We start from the raw sequence: 19,491 nt of genomic DNA on the forward strand, positions 1-19,491 counted from the left end.
ATCTTGCAGTTGGCGGGTTCGAGCCCCGCGTCAGGCTCTGTGCTGGCGGCTAGCTCAGAACCTGGAGCCTATTTCAGATTCTGTGTCTCCCCCTCTCTCTGACCCTCCCATTCTCACGCTGTCTCTCTCTGTCTCTCAAACATAAATAAAAGCATTAAAAAAAAAAAAAAGAACAGACTCCCATCATTTGAGCCACTGGGGGCTTGAATTCTTATGCTTTGGAGTACCACCATGAAATGCACTATTTGTATCCAAAGCTGCTGAAATGGGATGTGGCCTGTTATCATTTTTAAAATTTTATTTATTTATTTTGAGAGAGAGAGAAAGAGAGGGAGCATGTGAGTGATCTGGGGAGGCGCAAAGAGGGCGAGGGAGAATCCCAAGCGGGTTCCACCCTGATACGGGGCTGAATCCCACAAACTGTAATATTATGACCTGAACTGAAATCAAGAGTCAAAAACACTTAACCGACTGAGCCACCCAGGTGCCCCGCCTGTTATCATTTTTTAAGTAAACGTTTTATCTAAGTAAGAAGATACATGCGGGAAGGTGTGCAAATCATGTGGGCAGCTTGATGAATTTTCACAAAAGAAACACACTCAACCAATAAGCACCCCAATCAAGAAATGGGTCACTGGCCTCCCTCCCCTTGTGCCCCTATCCCTTCATTATTCTTCTAACAAAGGAATTTTATGTTCCAACAGGATTTTATAGGGTGAGTTAAGTACCCCTTTTTATAGCTTTTGATTTGTAAGCTTTTATTCAAGTTACAGATGACCACAAGTTTAGCAGTCAAGGTTATTAAAAAAAAAAAAAAAAGAGCATTCTACAGGTCCCTACCCCATACCTCACTCCCAAAAAGGGAATCATTTCAATGTGTTCAGCTAATTTCTTGGTTACCAAAAAGGCAGCAAGTTATTTTTGTTTTAGGCATTATTTACTCACTTATCTCTCCGCAGGACAGGGAGATAGCCTCCCTCCTTTTTCCAGCCTCAACAATGCACACGTGTACCCTCCCAGCTCCCCAGCCTCAGAGACCGCATAATCTCAGTGAAAGCCATCTTCAGTGTTTGCATTACTTTTACTCTGTAAACACTACTTGGGCCAGAGGCATGTAGCTGACGTTGCTTACTTTTCCTTTCCAGCACATTTTTTGGGGTTTGTTTTTCCTAGAGTTAATAATTGTCATTTTTATGCTTGCTCACTTTCTATAAACTGATCACAGATTCAACCTCACCCTCTGCCAGTTATCTGAGTCTCCCTCACAGGGTCCAGGCCCATCTGAGTCCTGATGGTTTCTGCTTTTTGGCTCAGCCTGGCCCAGGCACGTGCCTGCTTTGGCATGAACTGGTTGCTCTCTGCGCTGCCGCATCCTGAGATGCCCTTCTTACCTCTCTCCTCTTTCCTAAATACCACGTCTTGCCCTCCTACCACCTCATTTCAGTAGAACACCAGCAGCTTCCCAAGGAGGAGGCCACAAAGGAAAAAAAACTTTTGAAATCATGCGTGTCTAAAAATATCTTTGTTCTACCATATGGTTGATTAAAGGTAGTTTTGCTGGATATAGAATTCTAGGTCGGAAGTGATTTTCCTTAAAAATCTGAAGGCATGACTCCATTGCCGTCTAGGTTTCCAGTGTTACTGTTGAGCTATTTTGAGTCTTGATAATTTTTGTGTGACCTGGTTTTTCTCTCTGAAAGTTTTCAGGATCTCAGATCACTCCATGTTTGAAGTGGTACAAGGGTATGTCTTGGTGCGAGTGGACTTTCATGCATTGTGCTCACTGAGCCCTTTCAATCTAAGAACTCTTCTCCATCCGTTCTGGGAAATTATTCTGAAAGTATTTTACCCGATGCTGCTTCTTCTCTGCTTCCTCTGGAACTTTCGTTACTCTGATGGATTTCCTGGCCTGGTGCTCTACTTCTTTTTTTTCTTTATTCTTTTCCATCTCATTGCATGTTTGCTCTGCTTTTTTAGAGGATTTCTTCAGGCTTACCGTCTAGTCTTCCTACGGATTTTAAATTTCTGTTATAGTATTTTAATTTCTAAAGGCTCTTTTGTGTTATCTGAATGTTCCTTTCTATAAAATATAGCATCCCATTCTTGTTTTATGGGTGTGTAGATTCTCTTGATGTCTTCTCCATACATACTGCCTTTTCCCTGCAAGGCCTCCCCATCACCAAGGATTTGTTTTCATTTCTATTTTGCATGTCAGAGGCTTTGCTCAGATGTCTAGAATATCAGTTCTGTTCACATGTAAGAGTGAGGCCCTAAAAGTGGAACGGAGTCAGGTTTGTTGACTATGGTTTATATGGTACATGCTTTGGCTGGATTGTTTCATCCAGAAATCCTCAAAGTCTCTACATCTCTTTTATCTGCTCAGATTCCATAGACTCTGCTACTGTCCAGCCTGGGTGGTAATACCCTGGCACCATGCTGGGGACCAAGTTGTACATGTAAGCTGGGGTCTCAGATCCTACGGGTCCATGTTCACTTAGTCACTGTGTTTTCAGTGTGCTGCACCCCACCTTGTATCCTGTAGTCTTTGCCTTGTATCCTGTAGTCTAGAGACTCTTTACTCTCCCCAAAAAATAAATCTCTATATTCTTTTGCCAGGTTGGAGATGGGCCATATGATTCGGGGAAGAGATATGGTGGTCCTTTTCATAAAACAGCTTGTATCCAATCCTCTTTGTCTGAGGCCCTCCTCAAACTTCGCCTGCACTGAGGACTCCAATTCCCATGGCTTCTGCCAGTCATCTGTGTAGGCCAGAGTGCTGGTTTTCCTCACGATCAGCCCATATTCTTTCTTCTCAGGTCCATCAAGGTTGTCACCTGCCCATCTGCTTTCCAGCTTCCACATCTTATTGTCACTCTTTTTTCTCCCAGTCTCCTTGTCTTTGTGCATGTACTCCTTGAAAAAGAAATCTCTTATTTTGTATTTTCTTAGTTTCAGGAGTGAGGGAAATCAGTGGTTTGCTCAACTGTCATTTTTAACTGCAAAGTTCCCAATGATTCTCTCAAATGAGAAACTAAGGCCTAGATAGAGGAAGGAACATGGTGAGGGCCCAAAGAACCAAGTTATCCTGAGTTCTCATGTTTTAGAGGGTGGGAGAACCCAAATGTAACACAAAAACCTTAGAATTTGACTGCTGACTTAGATTAAGGTAAATTAAAAAAATTTTTTTTAAATGTTTTTATTTCTGAGAGACAGAGAGAGATAGAGGATGAGTGGGGGAGGGGCAGAGAGAGAGAGAGAGGGAGACAGAATGTGAAGCAGGCTCCAGGCTCTGAGCTGTCAGCACAGAGCCCAACAAGGGGCTTGAACTCACGGACTGAAAGATCATGACCTGAGCCAAAGTCAGATGCTTAATCGACTGAGCCACCCAGATGCACCGAGAGAAATGTTCTTGAGGTCAGACCCTCCTAGGTATAAAGGCTCTGCCACTTTTTTACCAGTGTGACCTTGAAGAAGCTCCTTCCCCTTTCTGGGCCTCAGTTTCCTGATATGTAAAAAGGATAGTTGGGAGGCGGAAGGTTACTTTAAGTAATGGATGTGGCATGCCCATCACATTGCCCTGCAGGAATATAACAGGTGCACATTGAATATTAGTTCTCTTCTTCTTCCCCAAGGAGCTAGAGACTGCACCAGAGGTGCCGACGAAGCCTCTGTCCCCAGGGCAGGGCCCCACCTGTGGCCAAGCCCCATCTCAGCCAAGGCCAGGTGGCAAAACCCTCACAGGCCCAGGCAAGCCATCTGAGTTAGAAACAAGGCATGTGACCTCACCAGTCTATCGACTCGTTGGAGAGCTTGACTTGGAAGGCAAACTTGGTTTGCAAAACCCAAAGAAAGTCATGAAGAGGAAGGGGTCATGCCTTTTTAACTGGGATGCTTTGGCTAGGGACAGCCCAATTCCTGGATGGTTTGGATCTCAGATCTGGTTACCAGAGATGACCTTAGTCACTTCAGATGGAAATTCTTTAACATTTAAACCAGTGGTGCCTTTAAGCTTGATGGAGTCCTATGATAGGACTACATCACTGCTTCCCACCACTGACTAGGTATTTATTCTTATTAGTTCCAGGGATCTGTTAAAATCTTTTGTCATCTCAATGCCAAATGAATTAATAATATCAAATAATTGTTATTATTTACTGAGAGCTTAAGAATATGACAAGTACTTTTCCAAATAGTCTATATCTGTTAACTAATTTAAGTCTCATCACACCCCAATGAAGGCAATACCATTATTATGTCAACTTTAGAGATGAAGAATTTGGGGCAGAGAGAAGCAGCATATAACTTGGGCAAGGTTACCCAGCTAGTAAGTGGCAGATCCTGGATGTGAACCCAGGCGGTTCAGCTTCAGAGTCCACACTCTCAAAATATTATATAAAGTGTTTACGTTAAAAAGAATGTTGAGCCATTAACATGTTCTAATGGTACTGTTTTACCGACACCAGTGGTCTTCCACTGGGGACATTTTGTACCACCCAGAGAGCATCTGGCAATGTCTGGAGACATTTTTGGTTGTTATAGCCTGGGGTAGGGGTACTGCTAGCATCTAGTAGGTAGAGACCAGAAGTGCTGCCCAACAACCCACAATATACAGGACAGCCCTACAGTGAAGACTCATCTGGCCTCCAATGTCAGCAGTACTGAGGTTGAGAAACTCTGACATGGACCCAAGAGAGGAAGGTACCATTCACATTTTATATTTAAACAGAAGGCATCTCACACATAAAGAGGTGAAGTGTGTGCTCCAAGAGGACACAGTAACATTGGAGTTGCAATCCCAGGCCCTCTGACTTCAAAGTCCAAGGACGGTCATCTCCTACCATCAGGCTCCTCTGTGGGAATGTATCATTCCTACCCATTTGGCTCTTTTCCCCACCTTGACTTTTTATTTTGGAAACTATACGTACAGCAAATTTGAAAGACTAATATAACACTAATATATCCTCCCCCCCATATTTACCAATTTTCAACATTGCCCCACATTTGTTCTATCCATCCCTGCCTCCACTCCAATTCTTTCTCTCATTGGGACGTCCAGTTCACAGCAAGTCTTCAGTGAATAATTACTAAAAATGGTGGTTGGCCAAAATGCAAACCTGTCCTCTATTCAAAACCATCAACGTGTCATCGGCAGCTACTGATCAGCTTACTCAGACTGACAGCATAGTTGTATTTTTCCCCCTGCTAGATCTTTTTTGAAATTAAGCTGTAGACACAATGCCACATGCATGTCTTAAGAACAAGGACATTCTCCTACATAGCGGCAACATGATGATCACACTTAAGACAATTTTCCCAGTATCTGAGAATGTCTGTTATGACCGCTTCCCCAAACCCCGCAACCTCATTCCAGGGTCTAATCAGGGTGCAAGCATTTAACTTGGTTTATGCCTCTACAGGCTTTTTTGTTGTTGTTTTTAGTCTAGAAGAGTTTCCCTTCTTTCTAGTTTTTCACACTTTTCCCCCACAAAGAGACCAGGCCAATTATCTTGTAGGACATTGCACATTATGGATCTGGCTGTTTCTTGATGACTTGATGGATGGTAAACATTTTTGTTGAGAATCCTCCACAGTGTCCTTCCCGCATCACATCAGAAGGCACGTGATGTCTCCTTATGGTGATGCTAATTTTACACCTGTGTGAGGCGGTAGCTGCAGCTCTTTCCACGTGAAAATACACTTTACATTCTGAAATTCGTAAATGCTTTTGTCGGGTGATACTTTGGGTCCATGTAAGCATCTGGCCCCCAAAATAGTAAGGTTCGTTTTTATACACAGTTGTCACTTTTCAGATTGCAGGGCTTCAGGAGAAAACAAAATCACCCCACTTCTTCAAATCTGAGTCTCACTAGGGACAATAATATCTTCCTGCCAGAGCTATGATAAAGATGATGCTAGGGACTGAATTCTGTCCCTCCTCCCTGCTCCCAATCCATACATTGAAGCCCTAACCCCAGCGGGATGGTATCTGAAGAAGGGGCTTTGGGAGGTGATTAGGTTTAGATGAGGTCACAAGGTGGGGCTTTCATGATGGGATTAGCGACCGTACAAGAAGTGACTGCTCTCTCCGTCTTCCTCTCTGCTCTGTGATGACACAGTGAGAAGGCAGCCATCTGCCAGCCAGGGTCTAATCAGGGTGCAAGCAGTTAACTTGGTTTATGCCTTTACAGGCTCTATAGTCCCCGTGTGGACTGAACTTCTCAAAGTTAGGGTTTCACAGAAGTAGCCAGTGACCCAGCCAAGCTATGTCAACCCTAACAGCATGGCCTAGTGCTGGCCCGTTAGCCCACATCGAGGATGCTGGAGGGACAAATGGGGTGGATTTACAACTGACTGCTGCCTCTCACTAGCTCTAAGACCCTAGGCATGTCATCAACTCCGCTAACCTGCTTCCTTCCCTGTTACAGGGGATATTAACTGTACTCACCCACAGACCTGTTATGAGGATTCAGTGAAAGAGCATGTTCGGCTTGACATGTACTAAGCACTCAATAAACATGGGGCAGGACTAGTTATTAGAAATAGTGGTGAAAAACAAAAAAACCCCAACACACTAGAAAAGGTGAGTGGGCTCCTGAACAGGTACTGGTCTGGTACTGCACTGGGGACCAAGGGGCTGGGGCCTCGGTCTGCCTGTTCTCCTGAAGATACCAGCATGGACCAGGGAGGCAGGGGCGCTGTCCTTATAAGTTAATATGCCACTGGAGGTAATACAGACAGACAGGTAAGCAGATGTTTTGTGACACATGCTGTGAAGAAAATAAACAGAGCCATTGCAATGGCTAACCCTGGGGAAGGGAGTCTGTTGATGGAGTTGTCAGAAGCGAGCCTCTCAGAGGAGATGACAGGAAGAATGAGACGGGAAGGATGAGACTGGAAGGGTAAGAGTGAACCAGTTATGCAAACAGAAGAGCGTCCTATGCAGGAGTGAAACAAGTGCAAAAGCACCAAAGTGGAAAGGTGCAGGCTACAGGAGCAGAGTTGGGGGTCTGGCGCCCAGTGGATGAGGTATGGAGTACAGAGAGTGGCTGCATGAGATGAGGCTGGGGGTGGCTGGCAGGAGTCTGATCACAAAGGGCAGTGGAGGCTGAGGAAGGAACGATGGGAAGCCACCAGAGGTTTTTTGTTTAAATTATGGTAAAATATACATAACATAAAACTCATTTTTAAGGGTCCAGTTCAGGGGCATTAAGTACATTTATACTGTAATGCAACCACCACCCCCTTCTATCTCCAGACCTTTTTCATCCTCCCCACTTGAAGCTCTCTCCATTAAAGAACTTCTCATACCCTCCAACCCCTAGCCTTTGAAGGGCTTTCAATGAGGATGTCTGCAAGCCAGCTGGTAGTCTGAGAGGACTACAAACGAATGAAAGGCCTGGAATGAAAGTGGCACATGAATCACTGCAAGGCACAAGCAGGAAGGGCACTGGAGAGGACACTGGTTTGCACAAGAAGCAGAGACCTGAAGAAAACTGGCCCATCTGAGAAGCACTGAGAGGCGAGCCAGGCAAGACTGAGTGCAGCCCTTCTCTGCCGTGCAGGGGTGCGGTGCTGGGGTGGGAGGTACTCACAGCTGACCTGGGAGCCCAGCTTGTGCTCCCAGACGGCATGCAGCTGCTGATACTCCTGCTGGGCGAGTTCCAGGCGCTGCTGCTTCACCTGGTAGATCTCCTTCTGCGCACTCAAGGCCTCCTGGGCCACCACCAGGTAGTCCTTCAGCATGTGCTCCTGCGCCTGCCGCCATTGCACCCGCGGGTCCTCGATCTGCGTGGTTTCTGGAAGAGACCCCAGAGACCCTGGGTCAGCACCTCACCACTACATGTTGGGTCAATGGCCTGTGGCATCCACTACCAGGAAACAGAATATGATAAAAGTGGATGGGTTAAACTTACCCGTTAAGCAACAGAGACTCTCTGCTTGGATTAAGCAAACACAATACAAACCAGAATTAATTTCCATACCCAAAGCCAGTCTGTCACAGAAGAGCGGGAGGAGGATCAGGTTTGAATCCTAATCTAGGCAGAGGTTCAAGGATATTACAGATCCTTAAGGTCATCCATTTTGGTAAAGAGAAAGGAAAAATAAGCCATATTTTAGTGGCTGTGAAAAATAGGGACCCATTCCCTGCTGGAAACATAAATTAGTAACAGATTTAGAAGAGGACTATTTGATAATGCAAATGAAGAGCCTTGAAATGTGAATATCCTTTGACCAATAATTCCCCCATAGTAATTTATTACGAAATGTAATACAAAATTCAGGCAAAGATGCCTTTGTACCAAACTGTGATAATAGTGATAAAAAGGATAACAAGTACTGACTTAAAACACCCCTCTATGCCAAGCACTGTTCTAATTATTGTACATCTCTTTGCCCCTTCAATCCTCACACTAACCCTCTAAGTGGATTTTGTTATGACCCCCAACATATGAAAGAGGAAAATCTAGACAGATTAAATACCTTGCTCCAGGTCACTTGAAATAACTGGTCCAGTAAGTCTGCTATATTTACATAACACACTGCCACAACCACTAAAAATAGTGTTTTCGAAGAAATATGAATGAAATTGAGAGAGGCCTATGATATACAAGTGAGTGGAGATGCAAGAGGCAAAACTGCATAAGTAACGTTGTGTTTATTGAAATAATATGTACATTCTCAAAAAGATTAGGAGAGGGGCACCTGGGTGGCTCAGTCGGTTAAACCTCCGACTTCCACTCAGGTCAGATCTCACATTCGTGGGTTCGAGCCCCGCGTCAGGCTCTGTGCTGACAGCTAGCTCAGAGCCTGGAGCCTGTGTCTGGTTCTGTGTCTCCTTCTCTCTCTGCCCTTCCCCCTCTCATGCTCTGTCTCTCTGTATCAAAAATAAATAAAACATTAAAAAAATTAAAAAAATAATAAAAAAAGATTAGGAGAATGCTTAGCAAATTATCAACAGTAGATATGTCTTGGTTGTAGGATGTTTCTTCTTTATTTTTCGAAAAACCATATGCCATAAATATGTACAGTGATCATTTGAAAACAAGTCAAAACCCAAAAAAACCAGACATTTTATTTAAAATTTTTTTGTGATGTAGGGTTTGAACTCACGAACTGTGACATCATCATCTAAGCCAAAAGCTGATGCTTAACCAAGAGCTGGACGCTTAACCAAGTGAGCCACCCAGGTGCCCCAAGATAGACATTTTAAAAAGAAGGGATAGCTAACAGCTGAACAGACATGAAGGAGATCAAAGCAATGTCAAAGAATCGATGCCCATCAACTGCCAACCCTTCAGCCATCTCCCATCTGGTGGTGGGGCTGAGGGGTGGGAATGACACTCCAGAAACTGTACTATCATGGCCATGTGGCGAATCTAACCAGTGGAGAGGTTTTGCTTAACTGAAAGTGTTTTATTAATTTTAACTTGGTTACTGGTATATAAAAATAGGGTGCTTTAAACATTATAATCCTGATCTCTGGTTTTCCAGAAGGTCTGGCCACGCTGAGTCCACAGTTTGCCACTGACCCAAGTACTCCATCGGTCTGCTGGTCTGCTTCATTCATTCATGTCTGGGTCTGACTCCTGGGGAATTTGAGTTTGTGCCTCCTTTTGTAGGCCTTATAGCTCCCATTCCTCCTGAACAGGCCCAAATGGGCATTGCCAATGAAAGAAAGGAGCTATAGGGATAATGATCACAGAAGCAGCAGGGCCAAATTATCATCCCTGCCAGTAACTGCTGTGTTACAATGGGCGGGTTGCTTAACCTCTCTGAATCTACTTCTGTAATAATTACAGAAGATCGCAGGCCCTGCTACCCTGTTTCTCAGAAGCTGTAAAGCACTTCTGCCCAGGTAAAGTAAACAAATGTTGGTGAGAATAAAGCCCAAACTATTTACTGGGACCAATTTTTTTAATTGTCTGTGAATAGCAATTCTTTAAGCTCTTCCTCCTCCCTTTTTCTGGGAAAGAAAACAAGGTCTAAAGATTGCTGGCAGGAGCCACAAGATTGCTTCTCAGAAGGGAAGCTTTGCAACCCTTCTACCAGCAAAGGAGGAGGAATATTTGCAAGAAAAGATTAAAAAGGGGAGCAATTGGGGCACCTAGGTGGCTCAGTTGGTTAAGCGTCCCACTTCCGCTCAGGTCATGATCTCGCGGTCTGTGAGTTTGAGTCTTGCGTCGGGCTCTGTGCTGACAGCTCAGAGCCTGGAGCCTGCTTCACATTCAGTATCTCCCTTTCTCTCTGCCCCTCCCCCACTCATACTCTGTCTCTGTCTCTCAAAAATAAATAAATGTAAAAAAATAAAAAGGGGAGCATTTTATAAAGCTGGCCCCCATGTGGATGCCCTCAGAATCAGGGGCTCCTGAGGGCCCGAGTGCTGGCCTCAGACCTCTAGCTGACAGAGCTCATGGAAAAGAAACAGCTGGTCAGGGCCAGGCTGCAGATGCTTTCTAAAATTTGTACATTTTTAAAGTTTACATTTTTGGGAAAAATACAAAAAAAAAGGACAATCTTGCAATTCTACCACTACAAATTTATAAAATAAGAAGTGAGTTTCCATGTCTTGAATCCTATGCTCCATAGTTAATTGCTGCTAGGAGTCCCACACACTAAGAGATATTGCCCTCTGATTATACATAAATCTGTTTATACATATGTGTCTGTATACAGAAACTTATTTTTAAGGCAACATGGCCCCATGTCACATATACTGGTCTATAATTTGCTTTCATCTGCAAATGATAGATCATGTTCACCCTTCCTTGTGGTTGAAGATCTACCGCAAGTCTTTTTGTTTATTCATTTTTTTTAGTTTTATTACTGTTCTTATTTTTAAAATTTTTATTTAAAAATTTAAACCTTGATCATTTAAACAGTTGCATAGTATTCCATGGGATGGGATTAGGTTGTATTTATGATAGGGTAATAGTGGTTTCCCAGACTTCTCTTGGGAAACATTTGGATTGTTTTCAGTTCCTTTGCTATTACAAACAATGCTGCAATGACAACTATGAAAAAATGTACTTTTGTTAACTTGTATGATTAATTCTGCAGGATACACTTCTTAATGGAGGGACTACTGGGTCAGAGGGTTTACTTTATTTTAATAGCTATAACCAAATTACCTTTCAAAAGGTACCAATTCTTATTCCCACAAACAGCCTATGAAAGTGCCTTTTCCCCCAGATTCTCAGCAAAACTGCTTTAAAAAAAATGTTGGTACTTCATCCAGGAATTTTGGGTCCTGGCAGTATATTGGAATCAGCTGAGGAGCTACAAAAAAGCAAAAACACCAAAAAGCCTGAACCCTGTCCCAGAACACTTACATCATAATTTCTAGGAGGGGGACCCAGGCAGAGACTTGTGAAAGCTTCCCCAGGTGACTTGGATAGACAGACATGGCTGAGAAGCCTTGACTGCAACATTAGAATCACTTGGAGAAATGTTAACACTCAGGATGCCCAGGCCCTAGCCTTGGATCAATGAGATCAGAATCTCTGGGGGTGGGAATGAGGCAATGGTGATTTGCAAAGCTCCTCAAATACTCAATGCCCCACCAAAGGTGGAAACGACTCTCTCAGAGGCGACAGCACAGATGGGCTGAGCGCTCATGGAAGCTGGCAGGCAAGGCTGGCAGGGGTGATGCTGAACTCCAGGTGGGATCTCCCGCCAGAGAGCTGGCAGAGACGCAGGGCCCTTGACCAAGTAGCAAGGGCCCACATGGATGAACCCTCCCCAGGTGCTCCGTTTGGTAGTGCCCTCCCTGTGGCCAAGGCCCTCTGTTTCTTGGAATGTCCGAGGCCCTCTACTCCTTGGAATGTAAAAGTGTGGGAGAGCCTTAACTGAAGGCTGTCCCAGCTACCATTTTGGGTGGCCCAGGCTCTCTTTCGTAGTAGAAACCAACACAGATAGGTGAACACACACATAGACAAACAACACACAACCCCATACCAGAACACTGGTTTCAACCTGGCTACATGTTGGAATTGCCCCAGAAATGTCCACTTAATTGGCCTGAGTATGAAGTGGGCATTAATGTATGGCTTAAATCAACTTTATTAAGGCAAAATTTAAATACAATCAAGTGCAGGCACTGTGTATAGTTCAATGTTTCGACAAATGTGTACAACATAAACTACTGCTTGAATCAATTTATAAAATGTTACCGTTACCTCGAGAATCCCTGTACTCTTTCCCTGTTGCCCCCACCCATCTCCCTCCTCTTCCACCTGTTTAGAACTTCCTATCAGTAGATGCATATAGTGTATGCTCTCTGGGCCTTGCTTCTTACGTTCAGTATAAGGTTTTGAGACTCATTTATGCTGTTGTATCAGCGATTTTCTTCTTATTACTGCTGAATAATACTCTACTGTATGAATATATCACAATTCACTTTTAGATAAACTTTTAGGTGATCTCTAGTTTGGGATTATCATGAAAAGCTGTAATGAACATGCATGCACAAATCTTTGCATGGCATATGTTTGCATTTCTCCTAGGCAAAATTATCCAACGATGGAATTGCTGGGTTGTACTGCAAACATATGTTGAATTTTATTAAAAGACTGGCAAACTGGGGCACCCTGGTGGCTCAGTTGGTTAACAGTGCAACTTCAGCTCAAGTCATGATCTCATGGTTCATGAATTCAAGTCCTGCATCGGGCTCTCTGCTGTCAGCACAGAACCCACTTCGGATCCTCTGTCACCCCACCCTCCACTTCTCAAAAATAAACAAACATTTAAAAAAATGAAAAAACTGTTTTCCAAAATGGCTGTTCCAATTTATATTCTCACCACCAATGTGTTATAGGAGCTCCCAATTCCTCCACATCCTCACCGACCACTGGTATTGCTAATATTCTTCATTCAGTCATTATAGTGGGTATGCTGTGGTACCTCCCTATAGTTTTAATCTGCATTTCCCTAAGGACTGAGGATGAAAGCATACTTTTATGTGTCCACTGGACATTTGTAGGACTTTAGTGAGGTGTTTTTTAAATCTCTTGTTTATATTTTTTTTATTGGATTGTTGGGCTTCTTACTATGTTAAGATAGTTCTTCTATATAATCTTGATATAGGTCCTTTGTTAGATCTAAGTATTGTAAGTACTTTTTCCTTATCTGTGACTTACCTTTGCAGTTTCTTAATCGTGCCTTTTGAACAACAGAGGTTTAAATTGGATGAAGCCCCATTCATCAATTTTTCTTTTATAGTTAGTGGTTTGGGGTTTTGTCCAGAAAAGGAAAATCTTTGCTTGCTCTACAATCTTGAAAAATTTTCTCCTATGTTTTCTTCTAGATGTTCTCTAGTTTTCCCTTTTATGTTTGAGTCTATGGTCATTCTGAATTTATTTTTATGTATGGTGTGAAGCAGGGACAGATGTGAGGTATATTTTTTTTCATGTGGACCAGCAACTGTTGAAAAGACTGTCCTTTAAGACACTGGGCTTTTCAAAAGTTTCCAGGGGTGTCTGTGGAGTTGTGTTAGCTAACAGCTTTGTCCTGACTTAGTCACACGCTGAGAGGGTCCCCCTAGGCCCAGCCTCTTCTGCTGGTACTTCCCTTCTTGAGTCCATCACATCTGAATAGATACCTTTACATCAGGCAGGATCCTTGAGATCACCTTGGCTAACTATTTTGTAATTCTCATTTTTTAATTAAAGCTATACATGGACATAGTTGCATCACTGAGCATATTACAAACCTGGCTACATAAGACGTCGTGAGTCCATCCTCCTTCCTCTCAGGTTCTCCTCCCCAGAAGGCAGCTACTGCCAACGAACACCAAGCCGACCGAGTATGGCCATCACTGAGAACCGCTTCTCTATCCTTCGTGCTCCAAGCCTCCATCCACAAATACATTCCACACACGTTCTCCACACTCATGAGCTCTGCATAAATTCCATACACCACCTCCTCTAGACACCACTTTCTACACACACCACGTGCACACCCACATGGCTAACGCTATTGCATTCTCCAAGGGCTTTAACAACAATTGTCTTAAAAACAGCTGAACATCTGGAGAAGGCCCAACCTTGTTACTATGCAAAGAAGTGCAAATGAAAAGCAGTGAAGCAACAGTTTAAACCTACGATGAGTTTATAAAAAAAATAAAGAAGTGAAAATAGCCCCATACTGATCAAGGTCTGAGGAAAACAGTGCTCTTACTGCCTACAGCAATACTGGTTGATACAATCTTTTGGGAGTACTTATCAATCTAGGTAGGAATACGGACCAGAAGTCTCAAAAGTGTTCATAACCTCTTGCTTAGTAATCTTGTACTTGGAAATATAACCTTAGGAAATTGTCTCAAATGAGAGGAGCAATATGAATAAAGATTCTCCCCCTACTGTTATTTATTTATAACAAATAGATGGAAGTAATGCAGGAGGTCAGTAATAAGGGCAATTATGGTGCATTTGTTTTATGTGTTAAAATGTATTGCTACATCCAACTGATGTATGAAAAATGACAATATGAAGACTACGTGGCATCTCTCAAATACTCATGACACAGTATAAAGGGAAAACACTAGAACACATAATTTGATCTCTCATTAAAACCATCTAATCAAGGGTTTCCAGGCTGCTTAGTTGGTTAAGGGTCTAACTCTTGATTTAGGCTCAGGTCATGATCTCATGGTTTGTGAGTTTGAGCCCCACAGTCAGACTCTGTGCTGATAGTGGAAAGCCTACTTGGGATTCTCTCTCCCTCTCTCCCTGCCCCTCCCCGGCTCACTTGCACTCTCTCTCTCTCTCAAAATAAATAAACTTAAAAAAAAAAACACAAAACACAAAAACCATCTAATCATAATGGATGGAAACATGGAAACAGTTCATGGGAGTAGTGAACACTGACACCTGAAATAATGAAATGGGTTATATTTTGAAAAGAGTTATCTATATTTGCTGGTCCTAACTCTTTTATTTATTTATTTATTTATTTATTTATTTATTTATTTATATTTATTTTTAGAGAGTGTGCAAGCAAAGGAGAGGGTCGGAGGGAGAAGGAGAGAGAATCTTAAGCAGACTCCACACTAAGTGTGGAGCCTGATATGGGACTCAATCCCATGACACTGAGATCATGGCCTGGGCTACTGACTGAGCCACCTGGGTGCTACAATCCCACCCCTCCACCCCGTCTTCTTTCAGACTCACTCTAATCAGACCTTTGCCCCAAGTCCTTGTCCGAAGCCTCCCTCCAAATTTGGGTCTATCTCAGTCTTCATACCTGACCCACCAGAAGCATCTGACAGGGCTGACGACCCTCTCCTCTATATGCTTCCTTCAGAATAGTCTGGTTTTTCTCCTCTATATACCACCTTACTAAGTCTGAGGACCCCAAGGCTCATTCCTTGGTCCTCTTTTCTGATTCACTCCTTCGGTGATCTCAGCTAGCTTCATGTCTTTAAATACTACCTTATGCCAACAACTCCCAAATAGTTAGCTTTAGCCCAAGACTCTTATTCAGACTTGATTCCTCTATCAAACAGACTAGTAAGATCTTAGATGTGTAACAGGCATGGAAGACTCGACACATCCAAATTTGTTTTCCTCCCTCTACCCAATACTCTCGTTTTTTTCCAATTAAATCAATGGCAACTCCATCCTGCCAGCTAGCTGCTCAGGTCCCATGAGGGTCATTCATTTCTCTTTATATCATGCTCCGTATGCAATCTACCAAGAAATCCTGTTGGCTCTAACTTGAAAATACATTCACATCTGGACACTTTTCACTACCTCCATCACCATGGCCTTGGTTTGGGGCACTGTTCTCTGTCACCTGGATGACTGCAATCATCTCTCACAAGCTTCTCTGCTTCTGTCCTCACCCCACTAAGGTCTATTCTCAGCAAACCAGCCAGAGTGGCCCTTTTAAGACATAAAGCAGATCATGCCACTTGACAGCTGAAAACTCTCCAATGGCTCTCATCTCACATGGAGCAAAAAGCCCCATCAATGCCCTGCAACTCTCTGGTCGATGTCCTTCTCCCAGCTTCCTCTCTCACTCCGCCATGTGCACACCTACCTCCTTGTCATCCCCACACAAGCTAACCATGGCCACAACTCAGAATTCTTGCTCTAACAATTCCCTACCTGAAAGGCTCCCTTGTCTCCCTCAAGTCTTAAATCTGATTTTCTCAACCAGGTCTTCTTCCTGAAGACTATGGCCTTCCTCACCACCCTCAAATTCACCTCAGCACACCTCAGTCTACACTCTGCTTTCTCTTTCTCCCCTAATACTGTGATTGTCTAATGTACTACATAATCTGCTTATTTGTGTTGTTTATTTTTTGGCTCTTCTGCCAAAATGAAAGTTCTATAAGGGCAAGAATCATTGCCATTGCAAAAACTCTCATGTATCCCAAGTTCTGAGAACAGTGTCTGAAACATTACAGGTGGTCAGAGAATATTTGCAGAATGAATGAATGCTGGATGGTGGATTTAACCTGTTCAATTCTCTTGTGTCTATAACTGGAGAGGTAATTTCAGTCTGTGAACAATACACACACACACACACACACACACACACACACACACACAGAGGACAGAGGACTGGTCTGAGTTCCTGGCTCTGAATGCTTGGGCCTTGAGGGTGGAGGGCCTCCCACCACTTCTATCATTGCATGGGCTCCCTCTGCAGAAGGTGGTGCCCTCCATCCAAGGAGGACACCTTCAAAGCAAAAGGCACCCAGGGGCCTGAGAGCTGGTAAAACTATCAGACAGAATTCTTCCTGCTGTGGCCTCCATGTACTCAGCTGCCATACATTCCATTTCTGGCAACATCCCCTCAAGAATAAAGTCTGCCACTGCCTGCTACTCCTTCCTCCCTTCTGTTTCTCCAACAACTCCCAGAAGCACCTTAAAATCCTGCTCTCACCATCAGATTTTAATGAGGGGGATGAACTCAGCAATTAGACACAAGGAGTGGACTGGTTTGGGTCCCTGTACATCACTGTTGAACCCAGCATACCGTGCAGCCCTCCAAGCATTAACCTCATTCCCTGTACACACTCAATTAGGCATATTTACTTCTCGTTCTCCAGCATGCAATCGTGAGTGCTAATAAATCCTCTGCTACTCCCAACAATGCAATTAATGCCATTAGCTGTCTCTCAGAAACTCATCTACACTTTGGTGCCGATGAAGTCTGCTCATTCATCCATTTAGTCATGAATTCATGCACATATGCCCTTTCCTATTTAGCAAAGGTCAAGTGCATACCTACTATGTGCTTTACTGAGCACAGGCCTGGGGCCGGCATGATGAATTAGACACTGCCCTGCTTTACAACAGGAAAATGGTTATACCACAGAGTGATAAGGGGCATGACAGAGGCATGGCCAGGTGCTACTGAACCCAGAGGAGAAAGTAAATGGGGGATCATATTTCAGGTCCCTAGCCAGCAGTTCAAATCCTAGCTCTGCCGGGCTTTAGCCCTGAGTGTCAAGCAGTCAGTGATTACCTTTAAGTTAGATTTATAAGATGGGATAATCATCCTAATATCCCTCAGGAGAGCCGGGAGGATTAAGTGACTATCTGGTGTCTATCCCAGCACATGGCACAGAATGTATGGTCAGTAAACAGAGGCTACTAGGATCTCATGCCTATTCTCAACCTTCAGACTTGGCCAGGCACATCCCATTTCATTCCACTCTCCTCAATCCTGACATGACAAAGGGAATCCTACACTTCAGATGGTTGGAAGTGAGACAGGCATGGACAAATGGGGCAGCAAATTTCAGAGGACAGGACACAGTCTTGGCCAGGAAGGTGTACAAAGAATGAAGCCCAAGTACACATTAACTCTACCTGGCTGAGGGACCATGACCTGGGTCCCTCCACCTGTTAGAAAACATGCTTATCCCTTTCTCAACCTACTCTTGCATCATAGTCCCAGAGACAAAGGCACTAGGAATCTTCACTCTGGATCAGGATACTTGGATCACGGTCATGAAGCGTGAGTCGGCTGACCACTATGATGAGCTAGAGACACTCACAACTGATACCAATCCACTATGCACACCCATGTATACATGCTTCTAGGGACATGCCCAGGCTCCAAAATGGCCTGGTAATGACAATAACACATCTGCCTTACATGGAAAAAATCTATATGCACAAAAATTGATATATATCAAAGAAAAGAATATATGCATATACACACAAACATACAATTGGAACATTTCTGGAATGATACCCAAGAAATTATCAGTGGTTGCTTCTATAAAATTGGGGAGATGGGTTGTGAGGGGAGAGTTTTAGATTCTATTTAAAACCTTTCTAAATGGTTATTTTGTGTGAGCATACATTATCTATCTATATCTCCATCAACATCTCCATCTCTGTATAAAACAAAACACAATCTGGCTTCAAGAGGCTCTGTCGGCAGCTCTTTCAGACTTGGGGGTGGTGGCTGTGGAGGTAGAGGATGGGGTGCAGGATGGAGAAGGGAGGCTGGCCAGGAACTTACTGGTGTTGTGGTCTATGAAGTAGTCTCCGACCTGTGGGTCATATGCCTCTTCCCATCCTAGCGGCAACTCATCACTAATGCAGTCGGCAAAGGTGAGCGGTTTGGTGTACCTGGCAAGGGAGGGGAGAAACACACTCCATCAGCCCACAGTCCCCATAGCCCTGCAAATCACTGCTTCTCTCAGCCCCCCGCTCCTCTGGGTTGGCCCAGCAGAGCCAGAGACTTTGCAGCGACCCCAGCTTTGCTGTCCCCAAGGCCCCCAGAAGGTGAGTGCATGGCAGCAGCAGCAGGATTAGATCACCCAGGAGGGAGGCATGGATTGTGCATTCCAGGCCAAACTTTGCCACTGATTTGGGAATGATGTGAGCAAGTCAGCTTCCTTCTCTGGGCCTGTTTCTGCATTTCTGAGGGGTTTGCAGGAAAGGGCTCCCACCCTCACTGGCTTCTTCATCTGCAACTCACTCGCACACCCCATCCCCAGTCTTCATCCTGGTTCTACCCCATGTTGGTCATGCCCAGTTGCTCTCTGGAAAGCTTGCCTTAGCAGCATCTAGAATAGCAGATGTACCATCCTTATGCATTTGGCCAAAAGCAGTATTTATTTGCTTCTTGAGCTGGTTCCCAAATGCCTACACCCACTTCCGTCCTTCCCTAGATAATCCAGACCAAACTGATCTTTTGGGTAATAACCACTCTCTAAGACCCCACTTTGGTGTGAAGTGGTGGTAATCACCCACTTGGTGGCTAAGTGAGACAGACCAATCATCCAACTAAATGAACTAAGGCTTGTCAAGGCTGGAAAACAGCACAAACAATCCGTCAAGCATTTCAGCCAGAGCACAAGGAGCTACAAACCTAGATATATAGCCAGTCAGCCCGAGTGGCCCCTCCAAAAAGCCCCTTTGATTTTTTTCCCATTACTGCCTCTGCTTAAAACACATACTCAGATGTTCTCCCTCTCCTGTCTGCCCCAAGCCCTCAGTCCTGGAAGGCCACATGGCTCTGTTT

At 44.0% G+C, this 19,491-nt stretch overlaps 1 protein-coding gene across 2 annotated transcripts in view; it reads right to left on the reverse strand.

Moving 5' to 3' along the window:
• Window positions 1-19,491, reverse strand: part of WWC1 (WW and C2 domain containing 1) — a 146,560-nt gene that overhangs the window by 59,562 nt on the left and 67,507 nt on the right. For both annotated transcript variants that reach the window (XM_029942894.1, XM_029942893.1), the window contains exons 2-3: window positions 18,484-18,593; window positions 7,593-7,796 (exon numbers count right to left, since the gene is read on the reverse strand). In XM_029942894.1, the coding sequence (XP_029798754.1) occupies window positions 7,593-7,796; window positions 18,484-18,593 (314 nt within the window). The remainder of the gene's footprint in view (window positions 1-7,592; window positions 7,797-18,483; window positions 18,594-19,491) is intronic.

The sequence above is a fragment of the Suricata suricatta genome, chromosome 6 (assembly GCF_006229205.1).
Source record: "Suricata suricatta isolate VVHF042 chromosome 6, meerkat_22Aug2017_6uvM2_HiC, whole genome shotgun sequence".
NCBI lineage: Eukaryota > Metazoa > Chordata > Mammalia > Carnivora > Herpestidae > Suricata > Suricata suricatta.